This window comes from Micropterus salmoides, unplaced genomic scaffold (assembly GCF_014851395.1).
Source record: "Micropterus salmoides isolate LMB-PRFRI ecotype aquatic unplaced genomic scaffold, ASM1485139v1 Ms_hic_scaffold_1, whole genome shotgun sequence".
NCBI lineage: Eukaryota > Metazoa > Chordata > Actinopteri > Centrarchiformes > Centrarchidae > Micropterus > Micropterus salmoides.
In genome coordinates this window covers 40,012,125-40,038,438 of record NW_024040040.1, presented here as the reverse complement: position 1 = coordinate 40,038,438, position 26,314 = coordinate 40,012,125, and the positions used below count along the sequence as shown (strand labels likewise).

The following is a 26,314-nucleotide window of genomic DNA, read 5'->3' as shown; positions in this document are numbered from 1 at the left end:
CAGCTGGAGTTGCAGAAAGTTTAGGCAGTCCCTGGAAAGTATTTTTTATTATACATTTCTGTGAGCGACAACATCTGGCACATCTGAATAGTGCTGATACCGCAAATGCCAACCTTCAGGCAGTCCAAGCAGGGTAAAACAAACACTAGAAATTATTTGGAAAGGCTTTTTATCCAAGGTCCACTGGATGTACACACTGTACTTGAAACTTGGCTTGACTGACAGCAGTACTCTGAAGCACCAAATATGGAGTGGATGCGGCGCAGACTCTTGGGGAGATTCCGTGGTCCTCCCACATGTACTCCCATCTGCAGTATTTTGTGGTAACATGTGACTCCCCACTCCTCCCAACCTACACACACACACTTGTGTATGTGAGGCGCCTGTTGCCTGTTGTGTAGATGAACTCCCTGGAATTTACTAAGGAAATGACTCTGAAATGAAAGACTGAGGAAATTTGCTTTAAAAGTAATGCCTTTTTTTGTCAGTGTGTGTGTGTGTGTGTGTGTGTGTGTGTGTGTGTGTGTGTGCGTGTGTGCGTGCGTGCGTGCGTGCGTGCGTGCGTGTGTGTGTGTGTGTGTGTGTGTGTGTGTGTGTGTGTGTGTGTGTGTGTGTGCGTGTGTGTGTGTAGCTCATTAGTCATGAAAGGAAAGAGGGATATTTATACTCATTTCCTCAGACAGTGAAACACGTGTTCTTCTCTTTCTCTGATTCACTCTCTTGACACTCTCCTTTATGGATTTCCTTCCCCCCTCATCTTGTTCATGGAAGCATTCAAGAGGTTAAAGATGGCTTAGTGTCTCTAGGGCTTGTTTTCATACTTCATTCATAAATCAGTTGTCACTCATTAACACACTCACATAGACACATTCAAAAAATAAATTAAATGCAAACTTGTGCATATGCTCACACGTTGCAAGGGACATGTCCTCTTCAGATATACCTCCACTGCAATTTTACAGTAAACAAACAACTAATGGTCAGTCTATGTTAGTCCCTCCAACATGCACCTGATCCAACATCCATCCTCAACAGCCTCCCTCTGGGTCCCATGAAAAGTCTTTGCCCAGAGTGCTGACCCAGAACAGGCAGCTCCAAATAAAGTTAAAGCCAGTCAAGGGTATTTGTAATATTTCCTTACAAGAGGATCAGCATTATATGTCTGCCTTTCATGCATGAATTATTAAATCACCAAGTAATAATTTTTTTTTTATGCTTTATTTTTAACTTTTTATTTTCAGCATAAAAAGTGATTCAGTGGAACTCAATTTAGGTCTGTAAAAACACATGTTTTTAAAACATTTACTAAGAGCAAGTGGTACAAATACACATAAAGCTTTTCAAGTGTAAATTATATCATGATTTTAAATAAGTCTTACAAAATAAGGCACAATCGACACAGGCAGAATATACCCTTTGGTGCATAATGTTGACTGGAGTGGACAGATGGATTTTCTGTCCTGATTAATATCTGGATAAAAGTATTTCTAACATCTTATTTAGTTGTGTTTTTACCTGTCTGGTTGTGTGAGAATAAAAGGATTTAACAGTTATTCCTGAGGTACTTGGCGCCGCTTTCCTCCAATATTTTGAATTTATGATGACAAAGACATACAAAGAGAAGGGAAGTTGCATCAAATTAAAATTTGACAGAGATTGATTATTGAGTAAGGAATGTGTTGCCAATCTGTGTCATATATACTATTTTAATTGGTCATTTGTCTCTGATAATCAGTCTCTGATCCTCTAAAGGTTCGAAGGGTTCACTTAAAGATCATTGTAAGGAATAGGAAAGGAGCAATTTAACTAATTAGAAAGAATATAGCAGAAGAAATGAATGTTTCAGCATGTTTGTGGTGTTAGTGTGTTTTGCGTGTATGCGTGCGTATTTGTGTGTTATTGCACATGCATGCAGTATATAGGCATTCAAGTGCCTAAAATGCTGCAACCCCCTTCACCCCGGAGGCATCCACATGTTCTGTGTTCTCTGGCTTCCCTCATTCCCCAGCGTAGCCTCACACGTCATCACACAGACATGAGAGAAAATAATATTGCTTGTTTACCCAGCAGCCCACAGGGAAGCCACATGCTCCGGCGCAATGCAGCATATGAGTGCTGCCACTTACTATCATCAATATCTGCCTTGTTCGTGTTAATAAACTTGACTGTGCCACACAGAGTTTGTTTATCAGGCGGGATTACTCTTGATCCTCCTACAGGATGGCTTCAGCAACTTGTCTCTCTTCTTGTCCTGAACAGAGACAACAGAGAAAACAAAGACGGCGTCAGGCTGTGTTGACTCTTCATCGTCAGCCACAAGCGATGATGCGTTTTTTGGCTTGGAAGACTCTGCTGTTGCAGGAGTTGGACCGAAATGAGGCGATGAGCTAAGAGGGAAGGTGGGAGGAGGAGAGGCAAAGGGGAAGGATGCAACCCTAAGCATCAAGAGGGGAGGCACTCGTTACATGACATCTAAAGCATAACTGTATAAAGCAGATGTAAGCTCTGCTTTGGGTATTATGACTGAACAGACCAAGTTGGATCAGCCTGCGCCAGTTGGTGTTGGTGTCAGGAGGTAAAATCATACAATGTGTGGTGTTGAAGAATTGTTTGCTTTCTGGTCCAGTTGCTTCACATTGTTCTCATTCAGATTACTTCACAAAAACATGTTGATGTTGGCTTGACTGGAACATTACATTGTCTCTGTAGACAGGTGCATTGATTAAAATAAAAGTGTATGTGTTCCATCAGACTCGCGTCAGACAGACATCTGAAAAACTCGACTGAAAGGCCTCCTGTTTAGACAAGCTGTTACTTTGCCTTTACCATGCAGCTTTGACCATACATTTGAAATGGATGCATGCAGGATTTTATGAGGGTAGCACAGTCTTCTTACTATTATTTGTGTTGTCCTGTATTCACAAAGTCACTCAATATGTGCTTCTTTCTGACTGTCAGGACTGTATGTGTGTTGTATACTGTATGTATTTATGTATGTTGTAAAATCTGTATGTATGTTGTGCGTGGTGTTCTACGTCTCTGTGGGTTTCAGTAATCGGTTCCACCGTGGGGGAAAAGAAGGGGAAAACGACAGTGTGGGTGAATCAGGGAGAAGAAGAAATTGAAGGAGAAGAAGAAGAAGAAGAGTACACGTGTGGTTTCTCATTCACATTGTAGCAGGAGAGTTGAATAAGAGAGAAAGAGAGGGGTTAGCTTGAGGGGAATGCAGTGATGGAATGCAATGTAATCTGGGTGCCAAGGTTAAAGCCACTGTTGTTCATGTGGCAAATGTTTTAGACCCCTAGTGACATCAGAGTGTGGTCTGCTGTCCCCAAGCCTAATTTAGCCACATGCGCTGACAGCCATGGGATCCACTGTTCCTGTTTGTCAAGCAGGATCCACTGATGCCAGCAATGACATCATCATTCAGATGCACAGGAAAGCTTTTAAACCAAAGACATGCACACACACACACACACACACATACACATACACGAGCACACAGGCATGCAGGATCCCTAGAGGAATATCATCTTTACATGCTACAAGTGCAGTCAATGTTATTTGTGTTACACTGGTGTCATGTCACAGTCCAGCCGGTGTTTCTTCTACACCGGAGAAAAAGGTGGTGCAGACGCAGACTGACAGAAACAAAGAAGTTATCTGTTTGCTTTGCAAGAAGGTTATTATCATGAGGGATTAAAACGGAAAGAAATCTGACTCAATCAGCCAGTAATCCCTGTAGTACACCTGAGCTTTCACACCACTGTGCTAAATCCATTATTACAAACACACACCACCTCCAATTTATGCGACCACATTTCCCTACCAACCAATCCCCATTAATTCTGATGAAAATTTCAAATGGGCTTTTTAGAGTAAAAGCTGCACGCTGGGAAGGCTTGTGACTGGACTTGATGAAAAAGAATCAATATTTGACATTGATTGTGGGATTTTCTAAGAGTATGGTGCACCTTAGTGGGCCATTCTGGTAGCATAAATTTTGTATTTGAGCTGGAGCGTGAAGCAGAACAGCGAGGGGCGGTCAGCACAGGAAGCATGAGGCTTCTAATGCTGCTCAGTTCTGGTTTGCTAATGGGCCAGTCGATAAGAGCTGCGTGATTTACTGAAGGTTTATAGTACACACGCATACCCTAACACTATAGCAAACTAACTTGTACCATTGTCACATGGACAATGACAATCCCGTTGATGTATTCAGCTCATACTTTACATATTGTGCAATAAAAGTCAGATTTAAAGAGTATCAGATCCTACAGTAAATATCCTGTAACAATATCTGTCAGAGTATAATGAATGAGTAATTTGGGAGTTCTTTTGCTATGCTATTTCTCATAATAATATGTGAAGGTATTCAACCTTGTAAGCCGGGGGCAGAGGTTTACACTCATTATATTGTACATTATGTGTGTGTGTGTGTGTGTGTGTGTGTGTGTGTGTGTGTGTGTGTGTGTGTGTGTGTGTGTATCTGCAGGAGAAAGCCTGCTGCTTCCTAAGACTTGCCCCAAGCATATCAATCGTGTTAAGTGTTGTTGAGAGTGGTTATGTTTGTTTTGCTCAGCAAAGAATCACTTTGTGAGGTGCTGGCTTGATGTGCATCACTAACAGGGTAAAACAGAGGGGACTTATTTTCTTGTATCCTGGCTTAAATTATGAAGAGGAAGAGCTCCCCTGCTGTTACGGGGATAACTATAATAAATTGTTTACCTGCTACTACACAGTTGAGGCAGCATAGCAGTGGAAAAAAGAATAGGAATCAGTGACACCAGAAAAGACAAGGCCAATTATTTTGACCTTGAGTTTCTCCGGCTAAGGCAGCTAAAGCAGCATCACAGTATGAACTGTTGTCCAACTGTTTTCTCACTCAGATTTGCAGAGCTGGGGCAAATAAGTGAAAAATAAAAGTTCAAAAAGCAGGCCAATTACTGCCAGCCAAGTTTGAAAACTCTTACTAACAATTCTCAAGTTTTTTCACATGCTCAGTAAGAACTGAGACCACAGTTATAAATTATACATGCCAGAGTTCACTAAACTTAACCATTAAACTTTTCATGAGAGCATAAAGATTTCCCCCTTTTTAAAAGAATGACTAACTCAGTGCTCTCGCCTCCTTCATAACAAAATGAATGTATTAGTTGTTTTTTTTAAATATGTCTAGCTGTTATATCACAAACAACCAAACCGTATAAAGGCATCACAGATTTATGACGAGAATTAGAATTAGAAACAAAAACTCCAAAGTCAAATGCTTAGCACAGACTTACAACTACTACAGTTTATACATCAACCTCATTTCTTAACTTCTTAACATTGGGAATAACTTATATGGCTGTTTGAGATGGACTGTTTTCAAAGATGCTTACATCTTAAAGGGAAGAAAAGGTCACTGGAGAACATCTTTTTTACAACAAGAGAGGCTCCTGGCTCCTTCTTAATCAAGATATAATTTAACTCAGATACCACATTACCCTGTTTTATAGTGTTTATAGTCTCTCTGTGGTACATTGGAATTATTAGGCTTTTAAAAATGTGATAGTTGGCAGTGTTCGCTTTTTATTAGTCTATGTAATACAAATGATTAATAGACACTTAAAACCCTGGCAGTGCAATTTTACATCAACAAAATATATCATCACCTGACAGTGACAAGATATTTGCGCTTGCTTATCATGACATCACAGGCCTTTCAAATATGAAAAGGCATGTTAGCAGATCTCTTCCACCAAGACTGTTGGGGGACAACTTTTAATCAACAAAATGTCTCAACTAAAAGCAGTGACACAGAGCGTGAGAGAACAGCCAATTTGCAGAATTCAGACAGATTTTTACAGCAAAGAAAGATGTCTGTTACCCTGATGATCTTCAGTCACCCTTACGTACTTTAAAGCCATTTTGGATCAGAACCAGGGTCATACTGATTACATATTGTTCTCAGGAGTAGAGCTAATGTTCTTCTCATTTTCTCCACATCAGCCACCGGCAGCATCATCTCTTTTCTGTCTCTCTCCATCGTCTCTACTGTGTGTACCCCTCAGTCTCTTGCAGAACTGTACAACAAAGGTGATTTCCTAAGTTAATATAATCTCTGCCAAAGCTGCTGATCCACTTAATAGTCCACTAATGTAGCACAGGCGTTCTTTCAGTAATAGGATTACACATCCAAGAATGTCAGTGTGTAAAGGTTTAATTGTTTTTCACTCTTCATTGGATTTGGGTATGAGCTCAATATACCACCCATGCACTTTGTCATCCCAGCCGCATGAGGAATTATTATTATTTACTCTCTGTTTCTGTTTTATTTAGTGTTACTAAGACACATTTCTCTCCTGCACCCTGAAAATAGTGAGACGTTTCTGGTTTTGTCCAACCAACGGTGCAAATCCAAACATATTTAGTTTACAATGATAAAACCCTGAAAAAGCAGTAAATCCTCACATCTGAGAAGCTGAAACTTGAAAAATTGAGGATTAATCGATTATCCACATTGTTGTTGATTCTCTGTCAATCGACCAATTGATTAATTGGCTCTCAGAATGTTAGTATGGATGCGCATGTTACTGCCGTCATCTGCTCAATTTAGACTCCGTTTGTAGACGGGGATGGTATATTACACAGCCTGCAAGAGACACGAGAGATACTATTAGTGCTAATACCGCCTGTACTTCCCTCCACTGGGAGTTCAAGGGTCACGGTCAGCCACAGGTGGTTGGGATTTGGTGTCTTGCACATTCAGCAGTGCAGATGCTTGCCAACATGTCGGCTTTAAATGGCAAACCTGGTCTCTCTCTCTCTGCGTGAAGGGCAGCATCTCTTCTCACTAAACCATGTCATGCCCCCACATGTGAACTTTTCATGTGTTCCGAGTCATGCATCTCCAAGTGAATCACCCGCAGAGCATGAGAACTATATTATTATCAGCTAAATGCTCGGCTGTACTTTTTGTTACTTGCTGTGTCTGCTCATGTATGTCCAACCCTCCAATTGTCTCATCTCCCACCATCAGCCCCTACAGTGGGCCGTAATAACTGCGCAGCAGTGTAAGCCATGTTATAAAAAGAAAATGTTCCCAGGTTTGAGAATTCACTGTCCATCAAAGGCTCTCCTTCTTCTCCTCCTCTGCCTTCTGCAGGGACCTGCAGTTTTGGGTGTTGAATCTGCACGGGCATTCATACCATTTAATCTGAGGATGATTCAGGATAATTGTAATAGGATTTGAAGTCTATCTTTAGTAAGGATATAAAGAGGGTTGTAAGCAGTTACTCACTCTTTCCCTCACATGAGAGGTAATAGCCAAATAATCTGATTGCACACCTAGCTTTTCATTTTCAGCTGCTTCCCCCCACCTGCATGGAAACACTCGCGGTGTTTGCGGAAATGTTGCGGGGACTTATCGTCTTATACACACAGATTTGATAATCCTATACCTGCTTCAAAGCAGCTGTGCTGATTACCTGATTTGACTGTGCCATAAGCCGTAAGGCCCCACTGACTCACATCAGGCTCAGATGTTTGCCAATACGAGCCATGGACACAGACATACAAACAAAACATGGGGAATTCTAAATCACTTAATCAAAGTCAAGCGTGAATCAGCTTACACTAAGACTGCTGCCTACAATGTGTTTATTTTTAAACATTTGTTTTTTAATATTTTGTTTTTAGCCATGCTAGCGATATGGCTATAGGGATGACAATGCTGTTGGTCCTACTGACTTGTACCCTGACTTTTCTTCTAGCGCAACTGTGAGGTTGACGTGTGGAACTATTAGATGGGTTGCAATGAAATTTAGTTTTAGAACATTTAGAACATTTAGACAATAATGTTCCCCTGCAGGATGAATTGCCATAACTTTGGTAATCCTTTAGCTTTTCTACTGCCATCATCAGGTCAACATTTTAATTTGCCAACACTTTGGTTTAGACCAAAAACCTGCAAAACGAATGACACTCCCATCAGCCTCAGTTCTAGTGTTTAGTGTTAATTAGCAAATGTTAGCGTACTAAGTCCCCTAAACTAAGATGCTGAACCTGGTAAAATATTACCTGCATGTTAATATTGTTAATGTGAGCATTTTGCAAGCTGACACAAAAGTGGCTATAGACTCTTCATATAACGTATTTATTAATTTTATCATGCTACTTTTAAAATAATGTTTGTTAAATTTGTACACACAGTCCCAACTTTCACCCCCTTCCTCCCTACTGTGTGTGTGTGTGTGTGTGTGTGTGTGTGTGTGTGTGTGTGTGTGTGTGTGTGTGTGTGTGTGTGTGTGTGTGTACGCCTGTGTGAATTGCAAGTGTGTCCTGATTTGGATTAATTAAAGGAAATCTCCCGTGAAGAGTGGGGGCGTCCCAATCTGGCCTTCTCAAGGACAGGCAACCTATCAATAATATCCCAGCCTCCCATCCTACACACAATAGTACCACTCACTTAGATGTACACACACGCGCACACGCCGGCATACCTCATTCTACCGCCATGGAAACAGTCACCCAGTGCCGCTCCCAGGCTTGGTGATCATCACTCTCATTTGCCATGGAACAAAGGCTGTGAAATTCTGCCCGTTATTACAGCTCCCTTATCAGCGCTCCCTGCTTGCCTCTGCCATGAAGCAGCACTCAGCTCAATTGCTCAGCCATTCATACCCCTTTTTTTTCTCAAAGTCACATTTCTATTGTGGTCTGTTGGCTGTTCTTTTGTTGCTGACGGCCACTGAGTATGATCCAGCATGAGTCATTACTGAAGTAAACATCATGGCACATTGCGCGAGATAGAGCAGCGTGTGTTGGTCTTCGTAAGGGGTTGCCCCAGCCAAAGTAATGGCTAAAATCATTCAGTTTCTCCATGGCTTTTATTAAAACCGTAACATGTGTTTGTGTAAGTAAGTATGTGAGTGAGTTTTAGATAGATTTAGCACAGTATCTCCTCCAATTTTACAGTTTTTCGTGTGATGACGGCTGCCGTTCACACGTGAGAAGCGGGGATTCCATTCACAAGTTTCTATGGTTACGGAGACAAGCGTGAATATGTTGTTGACACCATGGTCGCAAAGCTTCTCCCTTTTTCCCAGGAGCAGACGGCCATGTCAAGGTGTTGTTTGGTAATTGGGATGAAGAGGACCAAACTGAAATTGGTATAAAACAGGACTGAGAAATACCAAGTTGGTGCGGGGTGGGTAGCATCCGCCGTCATGTAGAGGCTGACATCTCAATTCACATGTAGCAGGATGTCAGTTTCATTTAAAAGTGGATATATTTTTTAATTTGTTTCTCTCTCTACTCTTTGGTTTGCTATTTGTTTGTTGGTCTTGCTGTTGACTCCTCATTTACTTACTTGGCTGCTCTTGTGCCTCTTGTTTCTCCTCCTGTGTCACTCATGAATATATTCATGCAAACATCATCAGGGTGAATCCCATTAGAAGAAGGAATGCAAACCATGAAAACAAAGTGTGGTTCATATTCACCCTGGCTAGAAACAGATATTCCAAAAAATAAATGTATAAAAATCAGGGAATGAGAAAAGGGTGTATGTATATGTGTGTGTGTGTGTCTGTGATTTTGCGTTTCCATTTGTGTGAGTGATGTGTCAAAGACAGACACTGATGGAGGCACAGGTCTGTCCTTGGAAGTAAAGCTGAATAATAATAAATCAGCCAAGCCAGACAGAGAGTTTTGCACTGCCAGCACATAACTTGAAAGAGACTTTGTGAGAGGTACAATTGAGATTGACACAATGTGCACATCTGAAGCCAATAGTCAAACAATCCACATTTTGGAGCGATGGCGTTGGGGTTGAATGCTGGATGCTGATGTCGTGGGGAATATAAATGAAGAGGAGTGCCATTCTGGGTTCAGGGTTGAGCTTTATTCTTTATACTTGATTAGGATTAGCTGACTCCTCAGTGACTACTAGTCTTGCTGTGGTCCCAAATGAGAGACAGGGAGAGAAAGAAAGGGTGTGTTTTTCATTCTCTGCGTGAAGGATAGAGGGAATAGCCAAGGGATTATCTCAACTCATCCTTTGGAGAAAAAAAAAAGGGGGGGGGGGTCAAATCACAAAGTCCCAAAAAGACATTTTCACTAGTTAAATTCAGCCCGAGAGGGAGAATGAGCTCCCTCTTGTGGGCACAAGCACTCTTTGTTCAACAGTAACCTCTCTAATCTATCAGAGGTCATTTACAGCTCAGTGGGTGACCAGTGGAGTAAAACAGCCAAGTGTTGCAGTTCTCTTCACTCTTCTGGTTCCTAAAATGCTCCTACTTGTAGCATTGTAAGCCACTTTAGATAAAAGTTTCCCTTAAACTGCAAATGTCATTCTATATTGTTAGAATTCATGACAGCACTCGTTGAGGCTGACAGGGTTTTTTTGTTTTGTTTTTTGCTTTGAATTCCAATACGCCAAGTAACCTCTCTTTACCCTGAAATCTGTCTCCGTCGTGCCGCTGCTCAAAGGGCTTCTGCGGATCACTCAGCTGAATGGTAAAGGCGCTGCCTCACACAAGAAAAACTATGTTGAAGTCACAATGCTGCTTTCTGCTCAACTTGTAGTGCCGCGAGACGTCTCCATGGTTACAGAGTTTGACTCAGACAGCAAGGTGACGCGTAGTCATTGAGGATAACAAATAAAGGTACGAGGGGAGGGTAGGAGAGGGGGGGGTTCTCTTTTTCATGTGAGGGTGTAGTGCCGAGAGCTATAGGAGCCTGCTGAGTGCAGCTGAATGTGACAGTGTGTGTTTTGGAAAGAGTGAAAAAGGATTGTGAAAGAGCAAGAGGAGAAGGTGGGGGTATTTGTACAAGCATTTGTGCTGTGTGTATTAGTATGTGTATTAGTGTGTGTGTGTGTGTGTGTGTGTGTGTGTGTGTGTGTGTGTGTGTGTGTGTGTGGGAGGTGTAGAGAAGAGTTTTACCTGTGTGGTCTTATCTGTGAAGGAAAAGGAGAGGTGACAGTAGAGTAATCCTTATTCTGAGTACATTTTTGGACACACATATGCCCCTTAACCAATTACTATCCCACCTTCCCATCCTCCCTCAGCCTCCAAGCTCAGATGGATGATGTTATCAGGTGACTCAGGTGTAGAGGGGAGCAGGGAGCTTGTAAGAGATCCTTTCCTGGGTTGTTATCTGCATACACAGATGAGCTTTGGAGCAGCCAAGCGCCCAGCGAGTTATTTGCAGCACTCAGCGCATCATGAATATAAACTTTTACAGGGTCCGCATTGCATGTTTGTTTCTCCTTCCTTCTTCTGTGACTGGAGGAAGTGTTGATTACGGGGGCCTTGGCTGGGTGATTAACACAGCGATCGCCACTCAGACGAAGGGGCTAGCACACTTAACGGTAATTACACTTAGCCCTGTTGACTGCTCTCTATGGCGTACGCTCTCTGTCACACATGAAGGCACACAACCCTGCGGGAACACAGAGCTGCTCAGCTGGAAATGACTCAAATCACAAGAAAGTTATCTATTGTAATTACATTGTTGTCCTTTGGTATTATGGCTTTTTGTTCCAAAAGATTCATCTTTTGCACATGCAGATGTAGTATAATGAGCATGTCTTTAGATGTGTAATTTGCACTTATACTTTATATATTATGCATACTGGAAAAGCCCTCATGTGCAAGTACATGTGCATCAGTGTGTGTGGGTGTTGTGGAGGGTACTGGCTATATCTATGGTCTGCCTGCTGTTCTCTTCCTCTCAGGGAGGGATGTCATGTAGGTTAATAACGTTGTCACACCATGAGGGCCGAAGGCTTGTTCTCCCCAGGACCGCGCACACACGCATGCAGAAACACATGCACACATAACATGCACACATATTTTTCCACCATCATCTCTCCTGGCGGGGAAAGGACATGGAGGAAGGACATTGTTTAAATTGGTGTCTAATGTAAATATATACATCTAGATCACGATCAGAAAGATTTATTGTTATGGTAAGACATTGCCAAAGCAATTGCACAGCAACAAAGTAATGTTAACAGAAGACAAAGGCATAGAAACAAGCAAACCTTCTGCTGTGGCTGTTTTATAGCTCACGGCATTCTGCCACTAGGAAAAGTATCTTTTGTTTATTACTGCAGGTTTTAGACTTATGAATTAGTTTTATTCATAAATTAATTTTGCTCCCATATTTCCCATATTTTATTATTTTTGAAGGTGTAATAGGAAACAGCTCTCCCCCGCAATGCTAGGTTTGCCTGCAACTGCATATTCTCGCTCTCTCTCTTTCCCTGTTTTGTTCCTGACATTTGTGTTGTGAAAGTCACAGGCAATGATTGGCTGCAAGGTGGCTAAGAGGGCAACAGTGATGGACAGATTACAAAGGACCCAGATAAAGAGAGCGACAAAGATTGGTGCGATTAGAAGTTTGCCAGAAGCGAAAAGAGTTGAAAGTGTTGATCTCACTAAGACGAATCAAGACGTTGTCCTACATCTCAGTTTGTTCTTTGCATTAAATTCTTTGTGGCGCAGTGTGCATGACTTTCCTCACTGCCCTTCCCAGGAGGCTTGGTCTCAGCAGGAACCACCTTTACATCCAGCGCTTACAAAACTGCTGAGTCGTCGACGGAAATAGTATCAGCACAATGTAGGAAATCTTTTTTTAATACACTGATGAAGTATTGTTGAACTGCAATCATATCTGTCCTGAAGACTATGCTGGGTGTAGAAATTTCTTATCAGAGGGAGAGGGCTATGTTACAGGATATACAGCAGGATGGATCAAGCATTATATCTATTTCAGTCAGCGGATGGCTCAAGGGTCGTATCGGAGTTTTAAATAAATTCATCAATACACTTGACTGAGAAGGATGGAAGGCGTTGCAGAATTTTTCCCAAGGTTGAGTCCAGAAATGGCATTGCTAGCTTCTGATGTCAAGTTTAACTTGAGTGCTGATGTGCTGTACTGCACTGTGGCCTGAAAAAGCTACGCTTGTCTGAATTGCTGGATTGACATAATTAGCCCTGCTGTTTACTCAAAGGTGAATACAAAGTTTATTAACTTGATGAACTTAGATGAGCAAAAATCATTAAATCATAGGATTCGACTGGACATTTTCAGTATTTTTTTTACATTTATTAAAAACATATACCATAAAGCCACTGTAGTTTTTGCATATAAGATGTTCTAAGAAAAACAGTGTTTTTATTTTCTGAAACTAAGCCACAAATGTTACAATGCCCAATTATCTAGCTTGTCACCTACAGTACCTAGCATTACTTTCAACGCCTAGCATCATTGGCTAACATAATTTTTTGGGATTGCAGTAGATTGGTTAAATCTCCACTTTAAGATTTGGACATCCAGTGTGTGGGCCTGAAGATGCTACTAGCAGAGTGTAACGTTAATTAGAGTAAAGTAAGCTGGTCAGTCCTGCTCTGTATTTGGTTTGGGGATGACAACTCCAGCAACTCCTGCCAAACTTGTTACCTGAGACCATTGCATTTAAACAGCTCAGTAAAAGTCCTCACTCTCAAAACCTTTCCTCTTGAAAAAATGTTACTGTTACAAAAATCTTAAAGCGAACCAGCTGGAAACATAAAAAATCTGAAGACAAATTTTCAACCAACTTGCGGAGTTAGCATCAGCTAGTAAGCTTGCTAATTTTGGCTAATAAAATCTGCTAGCAACAGTTGTCATTTCAGCTGACAAAACTGACAGTCGTTAATGCGAAATGAGAAGCCTTTTGTTTACTTCTGCGTGCAATTGTTAATTTTAAAAAAAACATTCAGTGTTTAATAATCTGCTCTGTCATCACTGGAAGAGGACAGAAGAGGTTGAAGATGGCTGCCAAACTTAGCTTTTTCTGCAAAGGTGGATTAACTGTGCTCTGCATTGATTTTTCTGAGCTTTTCAGTTCGTATTTAGTTTAGTCCCATGTTACTATATTGTTAGGCAAGAGTTTGGAAAACTCATGTTTTGTATCAAAGATGTACTGTAGGTAGTCTGCACTTTCTACCAGTATTCTTCTACTAAACACAGCTGGTTCACTGTCTCCTCCATACCATCACAATGTGACTGCAGCATATTAAAAAAGTCAGATTCTTCTCTATGCTGTTTGCCAACTCTCAGAACTCAGAGGGATTCAGGCTCTGGCACATTTCTCTCTCAGTGTTATTGTTACAATGAATTAGCAACAGGCTTAATGGGACGCTGGCAATGTGTCATTTGAACAAACACAGACGGGGGAATTGTCAGTACAATGTGTTCAATAATAGGTAATTTTATACGTATGATATTTCATTATGCTAATCATGGGACACAGTGAAGTTTGGTAAAGAGATCAAATGAAACATAGTAAGCGAATACACTCCACCAGTAGTGGAAGAATGTGTGGGAGGTGGAAGGACATTCCTCAAAAATGCAGAAGGGTATTTTAAGTGTTTATTTATTTTTATTTGTTGGTTCTTCTTTCTCTCCTGTAATTTTCTGGCAAAATATGAACTCAAGCACTATCGAAGCAAAGGGTGCGGTTGGCCTGCAAGCTGATGAGAATTGGTTATTGATTAAGGTTCATCTGAAATGCTGTCAGCCTGCTCAACCATTTTTTGTGCTGCTGAGAGAACTGCACACCCTCAGCATATAATGTGGGCCTAAAACCACAGGACCCCTGCTGGTGCATGCCTCCAGCAAGGATAAAATGGAGGTGAGAGAGAGTTTTGTATCTCTTATGGATGTTTATAACGAAGGCTTTGTGTGTTACAAAAAAAAATTAAAAAGAAAAACTGCAGTTGCATGCAAAGTTTGTCTCCCATACTGACTGTAAGGCCCCTCACTTAGATTAACCCTCAAATTGTGACTTTAATCGCATCATGCCAACACTCCTCACAAAGGTTGCCAAGCACATAATATAGTCTTGCTGACTGATGACAAATTAAATTGTAAGCGACCCAGCTTGGTGATGCTGCCTTATGCCAAGACAAATGGATTGTATCCACTGAAATTATTGACTCCACTGAGAGCTGTCAAAGATATATGAACAGCTCAATATTTTTTCCTGAAATAATACACTTAATTATTATGCACTGAACTCCCACTGGAGCTGCTAGAAATAGTTAGCCAGATGGACACTGGAGTGGTTTCTCATTTCTGATTTTGATGCAAAGTTGTAAAAAAATATATCTTGGGACATATTTCAATTGCACACACATTGAGCCAATTTCAACTAATTCAGTTAAATCCGTTTGTCCAAATTGTAATGACTGTGGCATTCCTCCAAACCTCTCTGAACCCTGGAGGAGCTGTGGGACAAAACAGTGGCCACCAAATATCACATTCCCCCCTCTGCTTTTCTCTCTCTGTGAAGTCTTTGGAAAATAGCCATAGAAAAGGAGACAGCGTGGGAGGGACGATGTCTCTCCTCTTTTGTTGATTAATGTTGAATCTCTCTAAGGGTGCATGAATTCAAGTCAGTCCCTCACTATCCAGGCCTTATAAATCTGTCTTTAAGTATGTGTGCCAGGTTCCTTAACAATGCCATATTTGCTCAGTGGCATCATTAATTGCTCATAATGGCTCGCTAACAGAACTTGTGCACATTTAGGAGTCAGACCTTGCCATTTGGATCCTTCTTAACCTATTTCCAGCATATGGAGCCATTGGTTTGTTTAACAAAGTGACATTGCACACCTCTAAATGTAAACTAAAAGTACGGTAATTCATTAATTTAACAAATTATACTTTGTTGTAATGCATGCATGAAGCTGTGTACCCATGTGACACCCAACACTCGCGCTTGCCTTGACAGGGTCTTCACACTGGAAGAGAAACAGTCTCAAAAGATGAAATAGCACACAAGTTCTGGGATCAATCCACATTACCATAGCCATAATTGCCTGGATTGATTCCGCAGCAAAAAATTATCATACCTGAGCAATGGCTCAATTTGTCCAGCACAAATTGATGACATAAGTTGAAGGAGGGAGGGTCAGTGGGGACTTCAGAGGTGGATCATGGTCCATAAGAGCTCTGAGCAAGGAGATCAATAGGGGCTCGCTGGGCCTCGCTCAGTGTCCATAATGTGATGTGTACACAATCGATAGTCTCCCCCAAGCTGGCAGATGGGCCACTGGTGAGGCGCAGGTTATTTTTCTTCCCCACAGCATCTTTCCTCCCTCAAAGTGAGGAATGATGGGAGGAGGTGAAGTGGGGTGTAACTGTGTGACCACGGGGCCGTCACTGGCGACAGGACATTTAGAGAAGAGGTAGTTATTGAGCCTATTGACTGCCTCCCGTGGGAACTAAAAGTGGATGGGGAAAGGCGATTCTTGCAATTTCAAGAGTAGTAGTTGAGATGACAGGTGGCTGAAGATGGAAATTAAGAGAGGCTCAGAAGAGAGGCTCAAAAGAGCTCTTAACTGAGTGGCTCTTGCGTGTTTTCTCCTCTGGATCTACTTCACACTTCCAGCTCGGGTCTCCCAGAGGATCTAATACTACCTTAAATAAGCTGTAGAATAAAAATTGCGAGGGTGGGTATGGGTGTTGGTGGCACAAGAAATATTCTCCTAAACTGCTGCCAACGCTGTCGCTGGCACTATATTTTAAGATGTCCCTCGAGGAATTGAGCCAGCTGGGGGACTTTTTTTGGTGAGGACATTCATCAAGCAATTTATTTTTTCATGATATGTTTTATAACGTACTCAGGAGTATCCGGGGGAAATCCTCAGAGTACTGTATAAAAATAAAAGTCATGTGACATTCAATAATAATTCTCTCTCTCTCTCCATCTGTCTTTCATCTCATTATAAATCTCAAAGTGAAGCAGTTTTCTTTCTAGCACAGTCATGCTAAGCAGTAAAAGGGCTAGAATAGCCACGGACAGCACGTCACACATCTAATCATCTGAAGACATTACCCTCCCTGTCTAAGCCAATCAGGTCTCGTGACTAGCCTGACCAGGACCTGGCTATGTCACCCTGAGGTCAAAACCTTCACAGGGACAGGGGGAAGGAAAGGTGAAGATACAATGAGGAAGGTGGGAGAAAGGGCTTACATACAGTAAAACCTGTGTCATCTTCAACTTTATTTGCATTTTAAATATATACAAATCATGTCTGACTTATTGCCGCTTCCATTTGTTCAATAATTTGGCATTTAATTTAGCTGTTTTGTCTTGAAATCAAGCACAAGTGCCTTTAAAATTTATTTCCATTTTAGCTATAATGGGCAAAAGCAAGAACTTTTTCATTATATTCCAGCCAAATCATCAATCATCAAAATGTTGCTCTCTAGCTCATCATCTCAGACAGCTTGGTCGGCAGGTAGCATTGATTAGTTTAGTAAAATGATCGGGATGCTTGTGACATTTTAATCCCTGTTGTTTTACCTCTTTGAACTCCAGATATTTGTGTGTGTGTAGTTCAGTGAACTATCTTGTTTCTGTTCACGTTCCTCCACCGGGTCACAGGTCGGCGGCCTGTCTGCACTCGTTTCCGCCTTTTAATCCACCACTTGATGCTATACCTAATGCCACCACATATGCAAATCAGGGGAAAAGAAGACTGAGTCCAAGTAATTGATCTTCTTAACTACTCCCACTCAATTACAGTAGGTTAATGCAAGCCACCGCAGGATTGTTCATCCTCAGGCTCAAATGCCATTCGCTGGTGTCCATGAGCAAGGAGTGCATGGGTGTGTAGGAAGGTGAGATCGCATGGGTGTGGGTCAGTGAAAACATTAATCACTTTCTCTCTCTCTGTCTGTGAGAGCGCTTGTGTGCATGCCCACGAGTCCATTCATTCAGCTGTTCATAGTGCAGTTTTAAAGGGCTCACTTGCTCCAAAGGGTGGAACAGTACCTCCTAGTAGTCTCCTCTGAGGCAGTGAATTTCAATCTAAATAAAGAATAGTTGACCTCTAAAGAATGAGCGACCTTTTTTCATAGTTCATATTTATACTTGTACTGTATCAGAAAAATCAGCTATGCAAGCGAACGTCAGTAAGCCTCTAAACTTAGCGAAATCATCATCTCATGCTCTAATCTACTCTTCTACCTTCAGAACTGACTTGGTGCCAGTGTTTTCAGCAACAGGAACACGAGCAAAGGTCCTCTGATTGAGTGGCTTTGCACGGGGGGGGTGAGCCTAAAATGAGCTTGCCAAAAAGTTCAGGGGTATGGAAATCTGCAATCTGCGTCCTTACTGTGACTCCACAGTCTTTTAGCTCGTTGCCAGGCCAGGCCCAGGTTGCCTCACTTAGCTGCTAATAGGTTTAACCTAATCAGCACCAGCACTCATTTAGTTGCAACACTTCCTCTGCTGAGCCATGACACCCCCGTCTCTCTTCTGCTTTCTGTCTCCATCCCTTTTTTTCTCTGCCTTTCTCACCTTGAAGGAATTTCCTTTTTCAGAATCACTATCCTTTAGCCTTTTTTTTTCAAGTGTGTCAGTGCTAGCTTGACGCTAATGGATAGACAATAGAAATGTTTGACCTGTGAACACTACTGGAAAATCCTTGACCTCCAACCCTGCATGATATTCACTAATACGTTGCTAAATTAGGGAAGTTGCACTGTGTACATTTATGCAAAATAAATCAGTATGTTCTGGAACTTAATGTGCTTTGTGATTAGTATTCAGGGTGTCTTATTTTCTTGACTGAGGTGCTTCAATCTTGGTTCATTAGATTTTAATAGGTTTTATATTGCTCAGGTCACAGAAGACTTCACACAAAAGAATGCAAAATTTTCCCATGCACTGGGTTTCAGTTGATTGTTGAGGTTATGCCGCAGTACTGTAGAGTGTAGGACAGAGACACCTATGTGGGCTGAGCGGAGTTGAGCTGTGGAAAAAGGACACCAACAAATCCCTGCAGCATTGTAACGAGTTATATCACTGGCAGAGGCTTTGATTCAATATGAAGAGGTACTGAAGAAGAGTAAAGGGACAAATGATGAGAGAACCTTGAAACAGTTGCCATGCTGTACCAGCAAGGCACACATACTCATCACATGACATAATGTCACAGTCAAACATAAACTTACACACGGAAACATACACACTCACACACTCTCATTTTATAAACTCAGTCAGAACGTCTAAGGTCAGATTTAATCTGTCGAGGTCAATAAATCCTGGTCAAGGTAAAGCGCCGGTGTTGAAACGCAGCCTCATGCTGTGCTGACCTCACAGGATTATGCAGGATGTTCTTACCCATCCCCTTACTGAGCAGAAGGCACAGGAAACAATATCAAAGCTTTACATTTCCATTGCAGATTTCACATGAACAAACAGTCATTTTCAAAAATGCGTTTGCATTTGCTTTTTTTGTTACTACTGAAACCAATAAATTATGTTTTAAGACAGATAGAGGGAGTTTTAGACTGTTGCCAACAGGTGGAGCCAAGATCCTTTAATCTATTATAGATGGGATCACACACACACACACACACACACACACTCCTCTATTTCCAAAATAGATCTCTGGCCTAGTTATTTCCCCTTTTTTAAGTTTTTTCCTTATTTAATGATCTGTCCTGTACTGCTGTATTTATTCAAAGATTTAATCACTCATTTGGTACCTTCTCTTGTCGTTTCACATTATCATGCTACCTTCCTTTGTCCTTAGAAACAATACTGTGACATGCTTTATAATCCTAATATGCATAAGGACAGCTCATTTTCATTCAAGAACACACCCACGGTGCCTTTTAAGCAGAGATAGACACTCCATTAGATTCATATCATTTATACTCCATGCCTTTCAGCCTTTATTTATGCATCTTTTTCTGCCCCTACACCTTTGATTATTCCCAGTGTATCCCATATCTGCCACAAACAACAGCCATTCTATGTTGATTGAGAGAGACAAAGTGATCTACATCTTGAGTCAGTAATTTATGGGTCATGCATTTGTAGTGTATATTTATATCAATTCTGAATATTTGTCCTCTTTTTTCATTCTATTAATCATTACAATGAAAGTCATTTTCCACATGAACAAGGATGAATGGGGCAGAATCCTGCTAATATTCCTTTCTGTGCTCTCTTTTCAGATTCTAGCCATCATCTCGATCCTGTTCATCGTCCTCTCCACCATCGCTCTGTCTCTCAACACCTTACCAGAGCTCCAGGTCATAGACGAGTTCGGCCAGGCCAACGATAACCCCCAGCTGGCCCACGTGGAGGCCGTGTGTATTGCCTGGTTCACCATGGAGTACCTCCTTCGCTTCCTCTCCTCTCCAAATAAGTGGAAGTTCTTCAAAGGCCCGCTAAATGTCATTGACTTGCTGGCCATCCTGCCCTACTACGTCACCATCTTCCTGACTGAGTCCAACAAGAGCGTGCTACAGTTCCAAAACGTGCGCCGTGTCGTGCAGATATTCAGGATCATGAGAATATTGAGGATCCTGAAGTTGGCCAGGCACTCCACAGGGCTCCAGTCTCTAGGGTTTACTTTGAGAAGGAGCTACAATGAACTGGGACTGCTTATTTTATTTCTTGCCATGGGCATCATGATATTTTCCAGCTTGGTCTTCTTTGCTGAGAAAGATGAAGATGCCACCAAGTTCACCAGTATCCCTGCTTCATTCTGGTGGGCAACAATTACAATGACTACAGTGGGCTATGGGGACATTTATCCACAGACTTTACTTGGAAAAATTGTGGGTGGGCTCTGCTGCATTGCAGGAGTGCTGGTCATTGCCCTACCCATCCCCATTATTGTCAACAACTTCTCTGAGTTCTATAAAGAGCAGAAGAGGCAGGAGAAAGCCATCAAGAGGAGGGAAGCGCTGGAGAGAGCCAAGAGAAATGGCAGCATTGTGTCAATGAACCTAAAAGATGCCTTTGCCCGCAGTATGGAACTGATGGATGTGGTGGTAGAGAAAGGGGAGGACAAAACCTCCCTGGACAACCATTTGTCACCCAGCCGCTGGGGCAGCTCGACCAGGCACGCCACTTCCGAGGCTAACCTGACATCCCCAGATAAAAGAAACCCAGAGTCTCTGCAGCAAAGCTCCCCTCACCGTATAACCATCACCACCACTGGAAGTCCCCAGCGGATAAACAGGACCCCACAGCCCCTTAATGTGCAGAAACTTGAGGATATGTACAACCAGATGACCAAGTCACAGTCCTTCACTAACCTCAACACTGCAAGCTCCATGAGCACCCTGAGCACAACTATGACTGCCCCTGTTTCACCGAAGAAATCTCACAGCCCGGAATTTACATTAAAAGAGGAAGTAGAGCTGGAGATGAAGGAGGTCCAACCCTACTCGCCAGATAACTTTGCAAGCTGCTCGGAAGATTTCACAAAACAAGGCTCCGACTCAGATGAGGGACAACCTGGGTCGTGTCAAATCAGACACCCCAGGGCACCCCCCGCTCTGGATCTTAGCCAACTGGGGGCCAGTGACGACCACAGCTGTCCTGGCATCATACTCAAAGATGGCCTCTATGAATTCGTCAACCCAGGTGACGGAGCAGAACTCCACATAGAGGAAGGGGAGAGCTTTAACAGTGCTGTGGAGAATATCCAGAGCTCTCCAAGAGGGAATAACCCTCTTAAAATAAAGGGGTTGAAGGTCAACTTCACCAAAACCTCTGCTGAAGGCCCTCTTACACCGCCGAGCACTACCTCTCCTGGAGACATCAGCTCCAGCATCCTGGAAGACGAGTCCCCGGAGGGAGAGATGTCACCGCTCATCCCCTGCTCAGAGGAGCTGCTTCCAGTCACAGAAGAGGAGACCTGCCCGTTGTCCCCTAAGAGGCTGGTGGTAGACACCCCACCTGGTGACGAAGATCAATCCACAGAGAACCACGACGAGAAGCATCTGATGGAAGTGGCGGGCGCTGCAGTTGCACCCTTGTCACCTAAAACAGCAGCACAAAATTGCCCCCAAGGTGTGGTTGGGGTAGGCGAGGACGTCAAGGCTGACAGCAACCAAAGTGGACTCAAAGTAGAGAACCACATGTTTACATCCGATATCCACCTGATACCCGGGGACGGCAGCCTCTCGCCGACCTGTGAAACCAGCATGTGACTGTTAGAGAGGCTCTGAGGGACAATAGACCCACTGCAACCTCAGCCCGGTGTGTGGGACAGCAGGAAGGAAAAGACAAGGGTGCAGTTGTATTGACAGATATATTTGCATGGCATGACAAGTCCCTTTTACTTGTGTTGTTGTGTATTGCTGAAAAGAAACTGCAGTGCCTCGTGCAGGTTTTAGAATGACTTTGGGAAAAACAGTGGGTTCAAAGAGGAGGTGCTTGAAAAACAGAGGGAATTCATCAACTTATGTAGACACTTTGGTCCTCCCAATGTACATAATGATAGTGTCCTTTTTCTAGCAAAAGAGGGAAATGCACAGAGGGACTTAACTGTAAAAAGCATGCATTTAACAATGACAGATATTTTACGGTGCTTAGTTTGCTGAAAGCGCTCCACTGTAAATACTAGGACATCTAAGGCAATGACAATGCACAGGACGGCAAAGGAAAACTGTCACTGAAGGTACAAATATTTGTAATGTGAAAAGGGAAGGGTTGGAATGAGAGCCCTCAGACTGGGTGTTGCATCGTAGCGACCTATAAAAAAAACATATCATTACCTTTTGTGGAAATGCAAAGTGTTCCCATGACGACCCTGTAATGTTTTTTGTGTGAAAAACGGTGTATGAAACTGTAACGTTGACATTGTTGTTTTTGGTTTTCATAACTTTCAGTTGAACATCCGATATTCAGTCTCTGAACTAATCACGTTGGGCAAGAAGGACAAAAACACCTTTATTCCTCTAAGTACGCCTGTAGTTGCCAAATACGTATGTAAGAGCAGGAACTGTCAAATACTGCCGCTGTTGAAAATATTTATCACGCGGTTTCAGAGGTTAGGACAAGGTTTAAGATGTTTAATTCCTTGTTCAGCCTTTTGATTCCGTCCAAATCACAAAAATAAATCTTATTTAAGCTCCGATTTCAGGTATATACATCTAAAAGTAGTTTTAAGATTAAATATGAACTATGTAGGTCTAGACTGGTTGTAGAAAAATTCTACAGTAGTTAAGTGAGATCCCATAAAACAGAGTTAAGACTATTTATTCATTCAGCACAGTAGATCTGGTCATTAATACACATATATGCTTTACACTATAATTATCTAGTTTGGCAAGTCTAAAGGTTAGACTACCATAACAAAATGACAATATTCCTTGCGATATCAATGGACCAAACCAAGCACACTGACAAGCTTTCATCTATCTCAGCTGCATAGTAACATATACAGTAATAACATGTTTTATGACAGTAGTTATGGATTTGTTTTAGTTTTCCTTATGGTTTGTTTCCCTGCATTGTCCTATCCTCAGCGCCCTGATGTCGTTGTTGACATTTGTTCCATACTACTGCAAGTTCATCCGATCCTGCTGATAGGTTTAAGGCATCATTTTTTTTGTATATCCGTAGTGTCTTGGACTGTAATTTATTCTGTTTTATTGTGTACAAAACTATTTTCAGTCGAACTTAAACCCAAAGGAGTTTTCTTTTTTTCTCGTCTTCTTTCTTGCTTTTATTTTACACTGACTGAAAATATCTGTTGTATGTTGCCTTTGATTCCAATTTTATTGCTGGAATATTTGTTTATTGTTTCAGCGTGACAATGAGTGTACTAGAAGTGTGTTTGTGAAAGCCACACAAACCAGAATGGTACTGACAGGAAGTATGTGGGTGAATTCTTTGTTTGTTTATGTTGTTTGTCTTCTTTCTTTTTCTTATCATTATCATGTCTTTTGTTCTCATAGAGAGGTGTGGAATGTGCAATACCGCATACTGCAATCTATGCAGGCCAAGAATTGTGGCACTTTAATTTTCTGTCTATGGGATTTGTAAGTGTACAGGCAGAAATTACTTGTATTTTTCAAATGTTATATCTTTAATATGAGGCAAAACAGTATTACAACTACCATAATCTCACAAACAATGCAAATGAGAATTTGACTTTTACTTTTTCATATTATATGGCTGGCATATGCTGTCAAACACCTTAATGCCAGATATTAATGGACCTCAAATTGGATTATCTGTGGGAATAGGGATCCAAATTGACCACTTTTAGCCTTTTATATTGCTGTTAGATTGACATAAAAATCTAACATATGTCTTTGGAAGATATTAAGATAATCTCATTTCAATGGCCACACACAAAGGATTTTATGTTTTTGTGTATTACCGCTGAGAATGATTCTATTTTTTCTAAACCAAAATGGAGCACGACCACAATTTCCTGCCATATGGTGGTTGAAATGATGCGTGCCTTTTCATAACACTGCTGTTTATGAGAAGGTAGCAAGTCATTTTGCTTTGTTCATATAGCACTGTACAGAAAATTCTAATTTTATAGGAGAAATCAGGTCTTTATGTAATAGATACAAGTAATGTTATTGAGTTCTCAGGTTTTCTATAACTCTCTGATGTTCCGATTGGATAGATTCTCTGTTTTTTCTTTAACGGCTAATGTCAAATTAGTTACTTCTGTGCTTTTTTGAAAGGTGATGTTGTCAAATCCACATTGATGTCTTGGCTCCTGGAGTAAGGAGTGGCAATATTTCACCCTCCTCCTGGGTAATCTGTGTACCACATTCAGTGTTCGCCCCCATCAGTCTTCAGTGAGGCAAGGAAGGAGCACAAACAAAAGTACAGGAGTCTGACTGTTAGAGTTTAAGTGCTGAGACATAGGCCGACGGGGAGTGATGTGTCTAACTGACCACAGACAGGCAGGAAGAGATCCCTAGAGTGATTGAACTGATACATCTGATTATTTCCCATGCTACCACCATTGAGTGCACCGATCCCTACAGCTTCAGAGGCTCTAGCCCCATGGCATGCCCTCGGGGACAGTGAAGGAAGGCTGGGATAAGGGAAAAGCTGGAGAGTTAAGAGGAGAGGTGAAATGGAGTTCCCCCAAATGGTAACATCACATCAGTGATCAGTTGTGGTCCATACTGTTTTCTTTTGTCTGTCTACATACTGTATGCCCAGACCATCAGTAATCAGAGATTCACGTGAGAGCATTATGGAATTAACTTCCATGTGAAATTATTGATCCCTCATTGGAAACTAAGATTCTTTGGTACCCTCCGAAGTAAAATGCGGGGTCATGGTGGTTGTTGTTTGGGGTTTTCATTTGTCTTTTTTTTTTTCTCTATGAAGGACAGTTAGACGATAACCTCCTTCTTAAAGCTTTCTTTTTTTCTCTACCTGTACATTTAATTTATCGTTTTTTCCTTCATCCCTTGTTGGTAGTAACCATGTCTCTGTGGTAGCCTCGAGTAATCCTTCATTTTGATAGGCAGGGAAGAGAGACAAGGGATCTGGATTGCTCAGCTATATTCCCTTGGAATGATGTTTGTGTGGATACTGAAATGAGTTCTGTGAGCTGACAGCGAATGTGCTCTGTCCTACTGTCTCACAATGGGATTATCATCTGTGATACTGTACAGAGTGGAAAGGTTGTGTCTTTATTTTCTCTGAGAGAATGGGTATTGTCCATGTCACTCATGCGTGCTTACCAAACTTTGCTCCCTAAAATACGTAAAGCATCGTTTCTTCTTATTTCTCTGTGTATTCTGCCTCTTACATTCTTTTTGTTTTTGTTTTTAATTTGTTTTTCTGTTCAGCGTTGGAGAACATTATTGTTAGAAACCTTCTGAGCTACAGATTTCTGTACAAAGCATCATCTTTGTATGCATGTAGTAGTCCGAACAATTATGTGACCACAGAACACTTTGTTATGGTACATGTACGTCAACATTTCTGTAGAGCATTGTTCCCCATTACGTCTATTAGCATATGCAGAATAACAAATAAATGTGTATATAACTCGTGTTTGTGTGCCTGGTTGTTCTCTACTCTACAAATGAGCTGTTGTTTGCACATATGCCTTTTCTGGATGCATTTTTTTTGCATATTAAGGATCATTACATAACACTATACATATCTATGTGTTTAGAAATACATAGAACTAATTAAAAAAGGTATTGCATGTGCAGCAAGAAGATATGCAAAGTTGTTTTTCACATCCAAAAGCGCAGACAAATCTGGCATGACTGGCAAATAAATGATTTATCACTGGAGGGAAATTTATTCCATTCCATTAGATGCAATTAATAGATCTCCACATCTTAGTTGTGTACTGCAGTCAAACAGTGATACTGAACATAAACTGGGCCCTGAAACCTCAGAACTAGAAGCTCGGGAATGTAATGCATTTAAAATGAAAAACTTAAAATGACCCATATGACCCATAAACTCTAAAAGGAAGTAAAGAGGTGAATAATGCATCATGCTATTGTGTTGGCC

At 41.6% G+C, this 26,314-nt stretch overlaps 1 protein-coding gene across 1 annotated transcript in view; it reads left to right on the top strand.

The window, feature by feature from the left end:
* The window catches only part of kcnb2 (potassium voltage-gated channel subfamily B member 2), an 80,575-nt gene extending 54,736 nt beyond the window's left edge, over positions 1–25,839 (top strand). Inside the window, exon 3 of the mRNA XM_038727339.1 lies at positions 20,014–25,839. Coding sequence (XP_038583267.1) covers positions 20,014–22,005 — 1,992 coding nt within the window. The 3' untranslated portion in view covers positions 22,006–25,839. The remainder of the gene's footprint in view (positions 1–20,013) is intronic.
* Positions 25,840–26,314: the final 475 nt, after the last annotated feature.